This window comes from Macrobrachium nipponense, chromosome 33 (genome assembly GCF_015104395.2).
Source record: "Macrobrachium nipponense isolate FS-2020 chromosome 33, ASM1510439v2, whole genome shotgun sequence".
Lineage (NCBI taxonomy): Eukaryota > Metazoa > Arthropoda > Malacostraca > Decapoda > Palaemonidae > Macrobrachium > Macrobrachium nipponense.
In genome coordinates this window covers 7,631,072-7,641,874 of record NC_087219.1, presented here as the reverse complement: position 1 = coordinate 7,641,874, position 10,803 = coordinate 7,631,072, and the positions used below count along the sequence as shown (strand labels likewise).

General features: G+C 41.1%; 1 protein-coding gene across 1 annotated transcript; it reads left to right on the top strand.

The window, feature by feature from the left end:
- The first annotated feature begins 7,734 nt into the window (after window positions 1-7,734).
- On the top strand, window positions 7,735-8,921 carry LOC135202656 (uncharacterized). The gene is made up of 2 exons (XM_064232150.1): window positions 7,735-8,705; window positions 8,768-8,921. The coding sequence occupies exons 1-2, from the start codon at window positions 7,735-7,737 to the stop codon at window positions 8,919-8,921; spliced, it is 1,125 nt and encodes a 374-aa protein (XP_064088220.1).
- Window positions 8,922-10,803: the final 1,882 nt, after the last annotated feature.

Below are 10,803 nucleotides of genomic sequence, written 5' to 3'. Positions count from 1 at the left end.
GATCTTTGAAATTAAAAAGTGAGTCAATTTTGCAAGGATTATTTGAAATAAGTTTAATTTTGAGACAAGGCATTTCTTGTTCTATTATTTGTGTGAGTCTGAGAGAAAATTTCGAGTTAGTTACATATGGAATCGATGCATACATTAGTTTCTTTGGGACATCCATTAGCGGAGGAGGTGGTTAGATATAGTTACCTACTAATTTATTAATTATATTATGTACAATGTCTTTGGGATAAGAGTTTTTTTGAAAAAAGGTTATTAAAAATTTCATTTCGTTATGAAAATTTTGCCAGTTGGATGGGTATTTCAAAGATCTATAGACCAGTGTGTATATGGTATTAAGTTTGAAGGTTTTCTGACAAGAACTATAGAAGTTATTGGCTAATGCCCTGCAACTTACGTGGGATCTACTCGAAGATTACTGCAGATGAGATATTGCAGCCATATGGGTTTCAGTTATAGAACAGGTCAAATAATTAGTAATCCTGAATTTTCTAATACAAAAAATCATGCCGCTAAATGCAAAATAATTGTATCGAAACAGGACTTCTCGATAATAGGTTACACTAAAGACCCGGACCACCTGACTACCTTGGAATCGTTAATTATTAAAAGACTGGTTCCCCCATTGAATAACAACACCACGGCTTCACCTCTACATCTGGCATAGTCAACGTCTTGGACCTGGCTCTCTCAAAAATCATTCCTTGCTTTCCTTCCACTCTAGTTGGTTGGTACTTCAGTGGTTCTTCTTCCTCTTTTTTTTAACTGTTTATACTTTTATTGCATTTTAACATGAATACTACTGTGAATCCATATTTTTAGTTTTTAATATATGCATTTCTCTTTTAACAGACTGAAGATGCACAAAGTTGACGTGCGAAACGTTTTAAAATAAATATTGGCCTTCATGTGAAGTATCAATGGACCTCCTGAACCTTTTATATATATACATTTATATATACATACATACATATATATATATATATATATATATATATATATATATATATATATATATATATATATATATATATATGCATATATATTCTCTCTCTCTCTCACACACACAGGGTGTGAGAGAGGAAAAAAAATAAGCATACAAAATATTGTCTTAGTTGACACAAGCATCCTTGTTTTCCTTTACAACTCTTTTGTTCTTTCTTTCAGTTTATCAGAAGTTTCCCATCAAAGGGAGTTATGGAGATGCATAAAATTCCCCCATCAAAGGGGAATTATGTAAATACATGATTTTCCATCAAAGTGAGTTACCCAGCGCATAAAGTACCCCATCTAAATGGAATTATGTAAGCGCGTAATAGTCTTCTTGAAAATAGGTCATTTTGATGATAGATAAACTTTATCTCTATATTTTTTGTTTATTCTTTTCTTTTTCACGTATCAGAAGTTAGGAATACTTATAATTCACTTACAAGTATCTACGGACCATGATTGAATGTTGGTTATTTCATAAACAGTCTATTAGAAATATCATGACCTTGTTAAACTCATCTCTTCAACTAGAATACATTGAAAATTTAACGAATATTTTCTTTTGCATAGTCAGTGACATATTCAGATTTAATGCCACACCATTCATGTCAATAAACAGAGATAAATTTGAATAACTTTTTGATACAGAGTTCTTTTTTCACTACTCATAATGTAACAAAAGAGTTCAGGTCGTGATGGTCCGGGCATGTGGCGAGAATGAGTGAGTAGGAAGTAGTGAAGATGGATTTGGTGGAACCTGTTAGAGGCAGAAGGTCCAGAGGGGGTTGGAGAAGACTAGATGAAGAGATAAAACAAAAGAAGTATTTTGAGAAGAAAAACGGATTTAGTGGAGGAAAACGCTTCCAACAGGAATGATTGATAAGATAGCAGGAGAGGAAGTATCGAGGCAAACGACCCCATAGCTTGGAGATACCGAAGGGGATGAGGAAAGTATGTACATTGTAGTACAAGTGGTATGGAAAATTGTCAAACTTAATCATGGTCATATGAGATGACAATAACCTTACATGCTAATTAATTTAGCTATATGAGTCTAATATCAAATTGGCTTTAATAAAAAGCTTATTAAAACATCCATTATTTTATTAGCTCAAAAAGCTAGCGCATACTTTGTTGCAAGTTGAGTGTGATCCAAGACATGTTTACTTGAGGTTGTTTCAATTCAGTTATAAAGATTTTTATAAAAAAAAAAAATGTCACTAGCTTGTGAAATGTGATCCTCTGTTCCGTTGTGATCCTGTTTCTGTTTGGAACACAGTTGATGACCCAGTGCTAAGGTGCCAGAGGTAGCTCTGTTGTTGTTGGTCTGTGCAGTTGCTGTCGTTGCCACACAGGGAATGAACACATAGCAATGGCTCCATACTTGCATGCGACAATCATGTGACTCCCCAATCTCTCCCATCTATATCTATCGTGGGACCTCCTTTCCCTGTGCCTCATCTCCTCTTCCTATCTCTCTTAACAGAAAGATAGAGAAAGGGGAAGAAGCAGACACACACACACACACACACACACACACACAGAGAGAGAGAGAGAGAGAGAGAGAGAGAGAGAGAGAGAGAGAGTGAAGCTAAGGACTTAAAGGGAGGGATGGGACCTCCCTTGCCTGTGCCTCTTCTCCTCTTCTTATCTTTCTTTACAGAGAGAAAGAGAAAGAGGGAGAGACAGAGCCAGAAAGAGAAAGAAAGAAAAAGGAGATCAAGATCGAGAGGAGTTACAGTTACAAGGATTAGGATATCTCAAAGATTTACTAGTCCATCCGAGGAGACATCTTGTGCTCACTTAACTCTTGGAACAGGTTTTACAGTTCATTCACAGTGTCCCAATGATTTTGTCTATGTTTCTTTTAAACTCTTCCACACTGTTGCTGTTTACAACTTCTGGTGGCAGTTTATTCCATGTGTCACATATCTAGTATGTGAAGAAGTTCCCAGAATAAGATGTGTTGTATCTCTTCAGTTCTGTTTTCCATCCATTATTTCTTGTCTGGTTTTCATTTAACATAAATAGGTTACTGTCTACTTTTGTAATGCCTTTCAATATTTTGATTGTTTTTATTAGTTGTCCTTGCAATCGTCATGTTTGTAAGACATACATGTTCCAGTTCTCTACTCGTCTTTGGTAACCTATTTGGCTGAGGGCTGGAATTAACTTTGTGGCTCTTGCTTGTACCCCTTCTAATCTATTTATGTCCTTTCTTAGTGTTGCTGACCAAAACTGTACTGCATATTCAAGATGATGTTTAACTACTATTTGAACTGCCTCTTTCTGTACCCCACTAGTTTCTGTGCCTTCTTTTCAGCTTTTATGCCCTGTTTTGTGGAACTTAAGTCTTTTGAAATGATAACTCTAAGGTCCTCTTCTTGTTTTTCACTGTTCCTATTGTAACACTTTACACTTATCCTAATTGTAAGGCATTTGCCATCTTTTTAACCACTCTCCAATTTAGTTAGATCATTACTTCAACTTTTCACTATATCTGGGTCTGCCAAATTTACACTTAGTTTGGTTTAATTGGCGAACTTGTCTACCCTGCTAGTTAAGCCTACATCAATGTCATTAATGTAAATAAATAAAACAAGAGAGGGCTAAGGACAGAAGCCTGAGGAACTCCACTTATTACATGTGCCCATTCTCATTCTTCACCATTTATTACGACTCTGTTTTCTATAAGTTTGCCAATCTTCGATCCAGTCTGCTATTTCTCCTACAATTCATAAGTTCTAACTTTTGTCATTAGTTTCTTGTGTGGAACTTTGTTAAAAGGCCTTTTGGAAATCTAAGTAGAGTATATCTATTGCTCTACTACTGTCATAAATACCAGCATGTTATGAAAAAACTCCAAGGGGTTTGATAGGCAGGATCTGTTTTGTCTGAAACCGTGTTGGCTGTTTAGCAACAAGTTATTTCTATCAATGTGATCTACAATTTGATCTGCAATTATGGACTCAAAAATCTTACAAACAACCGACGTTAGACAGATTGGTCTATAATTTCCCAGCTCTTCTCTTGGACCTTTTTTTGTTAACTGGGGGCACAATACCTAGTTTCTAATCTTTTGGCACCTTTCGTTGTTCTGCACATTTTCTGTAAAGTTTATATAGGCAAGGAACTATCTCCTCTTTCAGTTCTTTAATTTCTCTTGGATGAATCCCATCCAGGCCAAGAGATTTTAAGTTGTTGAGTTTATATGTTTTGTTTTTGATATCCTCTTCTGTAAATATTATTTTGTCCAATGGTTCTGCCCCTTATATTTAATAGCAGGTTCCGGTATTAAGGTAGTGTCTTCAATTGTGAAAACACAAGTAAAAAACTTAATCAATGCCTCTTCTTTTTCCAAGTCTGAGTTCACCAAGTTTCCTCTATTGTCCCTTAGGGGATCTATGCTATTTCTTATTGGTTTCCTACTATTAACATGCACAAAAAATTCTTTTGGGTTTTCCTTACAAACAGATGCAGCTCTCTTATCCTAATTTATCTTTGCATTTCATACTAATTTGTCCACCATTCTACAGAGTTCTTTATGCCTGCTTGCTTCTTCTAGTGTTGGGTGCAGATTCATCGATATGTGCAATCTGTCTCTTTCTCTTATTTTGTTTTTAATTTCGCTGTTGAACCACTTAGCCTGAGGGTTGTCATTTATTAGTATTTGCTTTAAGGGAAAACATCTAGAGCGTTTTTCTGTGTATTACGTTTGAAGTTGAGGTCATCGTGTCCCAGTGTACTGCTTCATTGAAATCATAATATTATGCAAAGTTTGTTGTTTATTTCTTGTCCTAATAGTGCATACAGCTCCTCATCAGACATTTGTGGTTAGTGGAGAGGTCTGTACACTAGTATTAAAGTTATCTTCTTCCCTAGACTGTTTATATTGAAGTCAGTCACTTTTTGCATGGTTGTAATTTTACACTCTATTGGACTGAGGTGATCACTGACATATAGCATAATGCCTCCACCTTTTTTTGTTACGTCTATCTTTTTTGAACAATTTATATCCAGCTATCAGGTACTCTTGTTTCATCTTGTACCCATGTGTCTGTGATACTTGTTATGTCTAATTCTTCACTGGCTATCAATGCTTTGAAGAGATTTACTTAGTTCCAAATAGATTGTGCATTAAACTGTGCCACAGTGAGGTACTTTTCTGTCTTTTCTTTTGTCCTCAGTGTCTTTATTAGTTTCCCATACTGTCACTGTTTCCTGCAGTGCTATTACTAACCAGGTTCTGGGAACTTTCCGACTTCTTCCTTTGAATGTTCAGCTCACTGAGGTGTTTCAAGAGGTTTTCGTTAAGAAGATTTCTTAGTTGTTTTGTTCCTTCCACATTCAAGTTAGTTCCATCTATTTTATATAGTTTTCTATTCCCTATAAATCTATCCCAAAGGTTTATAAACCTGACACCGTTTTCTTGGCATATTAGCTCCTGTCTCTCATTGATTCGCATTGCCTTGCTAAGGGAGAGTTGCTTACATTGATTTTCTGACAGATTTTCTCTAAAACATTCCTCAGGTTAGCTACAATACCTTCTGTTTGGCCAGTTCTTCCATCTTTTAGAAACAAGTCATTTCCTCCTCCTTACACGATGATTGCACTTTTTCTATTTTTACCTTGATTATCTTCACTGCCTTGGCTATCTTCTTTGCTCCTGCACATGGGTAGAATTAACTTTTCTCTAACTTCTATTTTTGGCTACAAAATTTAATCACTGATCTTTTACTAACGAATCTCCAATGAATGTTGTTTCCTCTTCTGTTTCCAAGAGTATAGCATATCTACTCGTGTTGATTCCTTTAGGGGGCTAATTGTTTTTTCTGGCTGCTATCACTCTTCTACTAACAGCTCTCTTGAATTCATCATTTTTATCCTTGTAAGCTTCTTTCTTTGTACCTTGTCTATTGCTTGTTTCTGTTTAATTTCTGGTTCTGGTCTTAAGCAATTGTTTTCTAATCTCCACTATACACTCTCCGTTTTCTATTGTATCATTGTTCAGTTCCTCTTTCTCTCTCTTAAGGTTTGTCACTTCTCTTCATAGACCTCCCATTTCCTTTTCCATCCTCTCGCCTTTTTTCTTGCCTTTGAGTTTGTCCTTTATCAACTCCTTTAGTTCCTTTGCTAATTCTTCTACTTCCCTCCTCAGTTTAGCTATCTCCTATTCTTGTTGACAGGAGAGACAGACACTGAGACAACCTAGCTTTAAGGTGCATGCCTCTTTGTAATCTATACACCACTTGTTTACATTGCATTTTGCACAGGTGTGCTTTAATTTTAACTTTTCTTGAGTCATCCCTGTTTCTTTTTTGGTTTCAATATTTCTCTCTGTGGTTTTAATTCAATATTCTTTCTAATGTAACCAGTTGAAAAGGGAAAAAGGGTTTGGTTGAGTACTCCCACAGTTGCCACATCCACTTATCTGTGGACAGTTTTCCATAGTTCATCTCCAGGATACTTTTTATCGCTGCCACATTAAAATACAATCTCCCTGTTATTAGACGATCCCAAATGTGTTGCAATTCCCAAATGAGCAACACAATTTGCCAAAGCAAATGATTTCTCACCAGGAGTGAAGAGCAGAAGCCCTTAAATTACTAAGCACCCAACAGCCATGAACAGCCAGAATATTATTACCTGAATGCTTCTCCTCCAACCATGAAAATCCCCAAGGAATGGCCACAATGGCCACATCAACAGACACCACATGTATTAAGTTGCACAATCAATAGTACAGAAGTTTTTCTGGGTTTTTATTTGGCTACGACTCCAACAAGACATAAAAGCTCCGTAACCTCAAAGCAGTATAGCCTTCAATCACAGGGTAGTGGTTGCTGGGATGGTCATTCATTACGCGAAGGAGTGAGTTTAATGGGGTACAATAGCAACACTCCATTTATGCATCCCAGGTACCTCAGGATCCCTCCAATCCTGGTCTTTGGAAACCTGCAAACATCTGCCCTCCATTATTTAAAGAGGTCCCAAAGCCTCTGTTCTGATGCATGAGGTAGCTGTCAGCTCCTTACAATAATCTTATGTCTATGTGTTACAGATATATATGATTTTTTAAGATGTACCAGGAGGAAATCCTTGCAGTTACAAGATGAAATAATTCAGAGAAAGAGAAGAGAGAGAGAGAGAGAGAGGAGAGAGAGAGAGAGAGAGAGAGAGAGAGAGAGAGAGAGAGAGATGGCAAGGTGGTAGAAAGGGGGTTAGAACAGAAGTAAAGTAGAAGCTTTAGAAGAGGTTGCAGCTAGGGGCTGAAGGGATGCTGCAAAAACCTTTAAGTATTGCCTACTGTGCATTACTCCCCTAAGTATTTGTCCCTTGGGATATCCTCCCCAACTTCTTATGTGGGGGAATACCTCCCCACCTTCTTCCTTGAAGGATCACCTCCTCACAGTCCCAATGCCCCGGTGAACCAACCCACCTCCCAACTGTTCCAATGCCACAGCAACCCTATCCTCCTCACCACCTTCCAGAGTGCCAGCGACCCAACCAACATTCCCACCATCCCTGTGCCCTGGTATTCCAACCTGCCTCCTCACTAGCCCAGTGCTTCAGGGGCCTGACCCAACTCCACATCGTTCTTGAACCTTTGAGGCCCAACCAACCTCCCCACCGTCCCTGCCCTTGTCGACTTAACCCACCTCCCCACTGTCCCTGCACTTTGGGGGTCCAACCCACCTCCCCACGTCCCTGCATCGTGGCACCCAACCCATCTCCCCAATGTCCCCAAGCCCAGACTCTGCCTCCCCACTATCCCTGTGCTGCTGCAGCCCATCCCGCTTCCCCACTTTCCCAGTGGACCGCTGGCACAACCCGCATCCCCAATTTCCCCGTAACCTGCCGCCCCAACCTGCCACCCATTATCCTTATGCCCCGGTGGCCCAACCCACCTCCCCACTGTCCTTACACCCTGACAGCCCAACCCGCTTCCCAGCCTCCCTATCATCCCCACAACCCAGTTGTCCAACCCACCTCCCCACAGTCCCAGCGCTCTGGCAGCCCATCCCAACTCCCCGCCGTCTCTGTTCCCCAGCGGCCCAATCTATCTCTCCTTCAGCCCTGCATCCAGGTGGCACTACCCACCTTCCCACCATCCCCGCACCCTGGTGGTCCAACCCCCCTTGCCACAATCCCTGTCCTATAACAGCTCAACCTACCTCCCCACCATCTCAGAACCCAGGTGGCCCAACTCGCTGCCTCACCGTCCCAACTCGCCTCCCCAGCATCCCAGCATCCCAGCCTGCCTCCCCACCATCCCAGAGCCCAGGTGGCCCAACTCGCTGCCTCATCATCCCAACCCACTTCCTCACCATCCCAACATCCCGGCAGTCCAACCTGCCTCCCCACTGTCCCAGAACCCAGGTGGCCCAACTTTCTGCCTCACCGTCTCAGCTCACCTCCACACCATCCCTACATCCCGGCAGCACAGCCTGCCTCTGCACCATCCTTACATCCCAGCAACCCAACCTACCTCCCCACCATCCCAGAGCCCAGGTGGCCCAACTTGCTGCCTCACCATCCTCACACCCTGGTGTCCCAACCCACCTCCCCACCATTCCAATACCTTGGCAGCCCAACCTACTTCCCCACCATTCCAACCCACATCTTCACTGTCCTCGTGCTCTAACCCTGCCTCTGCACTGTCCTAGTGCTCCAGGGCTCTACCCACCTCCTTACCATCCCAAGCTCTGGTAAGCCAACCTACCCCCACACCATCCCAAGGTTTGGTGAGTCAACTCTCACCTCCCCACAGTCACCACGATCTGGCGGCCCTACCCACTTCCCCAACAACCCCCAGCTCCAGTGGCCCAGCCCACTTCCCCAACAACCCCAAGCTCCACTGGCCTAACCCACTTCCCCAACAACCCCCAGCTCCAGCGGCCCAACCCGTCTCCCCACCATCCTGAGCTTTGGTGAGACAACTCACCTCCCCATATTCACTGCACCCTGGTGGCCCAACTCACTTGCCCAACAATTCACAGTTCCAGCGTCCCAACCCATTTCCCCAACAACCCCTAGGTCCACTATCCCGGGGCCCCGGCAGTCGAACCAGCCTCAGGTGCCCAACCCACCTGCTCACCACTCCGACTCCTTGGTGGCCCAACCCACCTCCCCACCCCAGGCGGCCAACCTGCCTCCCCAAACAGAGACAATAAGAGAAAGAAAGAAAGAGAGAGAGAGACACAGAGAGAGAGAGAGAGAGAGAGAGAGAGAGAGAGAGAGAGAGAGCATCTTGTGGAGATGCTTCTATCCACTTAACACCTCTGCTTAACTTTAGACCAGGAAAATGCTGCTGAATTTTCCTGGGGCTTCCAGGACTCCTGTGGTTTTCATGGCGCTACTGGAATCCTGTGATTTTCCTGGCACTTCCAGTAATCCTGTGATTTTTCTGGTGCTTCCAGATATCCTGTGATTTTCCTGGCACTTCCAGAAATCCTGTGATTTTCCTGGGGCTCTCCGTAATCCTGTTATTTTCCTGCCACTTCCAGAAATCCTGTGATTTTCCTGGCACTTCCAGTAATCCTGTGACTTTCCTGGCACTTCCAGAAATCCTGTGATTTTCCTGTCACTTCTATGAAACCTGTGATATTCCTGAGGTTTCGTGGAATCCTGTGATTTTCCTGGAGCTTCGAGGGCTCAAGAAAAACATTATCAAGGAACGAATGACAATGTCTAAGTAAAGACTAAAGCGCTTGGATTTCTGCCAAACATTTTCCTGTGGTATTTGCTTATTTAGTGAAGTTGCGTGCATCTACTGCGATTTTTAAAGATACACACACACACACACACACACACACACACATACACACACACACACACACATATATATATATATATATATATATATATATTATATATATATATATATATATATATATATATATATATATATATCTTTGAAAATCACAGTAGATGCACGCGACTTCACTAAATAAGCGAATACCACAGGAAAATTTTTGGCAGAAATCCAAGCGCTTTAGTCTTTACTTAGATAGTGTCATTCGTTCCTTGATAATGTCTTAGGCGGGCCACTCACAGTCGATCTGGTCGTACGATGAGAACTGAGTGGGAGGAAACTCCAAATAAATGATTGCAAGCTCACGTTACTGCCCGGTCTGAACAAAGTAGTCAGCCTTAAGTTGGCAGCCACACAGTTCGGACGTGATGGAGGGAATGTCTGATAAGTGCCGTTGCAGCCAATATAACAATAAAAAAAAAACATGAAAATGACTATTCGGGTCAATGATTGGTTGTTGAAGAAAGAAAATCTCACATTATTGTTTTTAAAGGGATTGTTATGGTTACGTACGGATAAAAGAGGTAACATTAAGTATTCTAGAAAGATTATAACGGTCATGCAAAAGGACACATGCATAACAAAAACCACAATGCCCTATGCATCATAGCGACTGATTGCTCTTACCAAGATGTACAACTGGCCTTATCGCCCAAAGACCTTGGGAGAGTCATGCTGGAGACAACACTCCGCAAAGACTACATAATAAAGATAAATAAAATTCATGTTTACATATTTGCATCTTTGAAAAAAATAAACTAGCTTTTAGAAACTCAAAATAATTAACCCTTCTACAAATATGCTAAACGGTTTGTACTGTATGCAATTAGTGTAGGTAATTACACAACGCTCGCAATCAACACCAAATAACCACAAGGAAATTATAAGTGTGTGAGGAAGGTTTCATTAACGCCCATTATGATTTTACCATTACATTGTCTCCAGTTCACTTTAAATCATATATCATTTAGGAGCTTTTCAGCATATATTCT

Excerpts from the sequence above, each read along its gene's own strand:
- LOC135202656 (XM_064232150.1), top strand. The coding sequence starts at position 7,735 with ATGTCCCCAAGCCCAGACTCTGCCTCCCCACTATCCCTGTGCTGCTGC. Across the intron at positions 8,706-8,767 it reads CCTTACCATCCCAAGCTCTG|TCACCACGATCTGGCGGCCC; the intron begins GTAAGCCAACCT and ends ACCTCCCCACAG.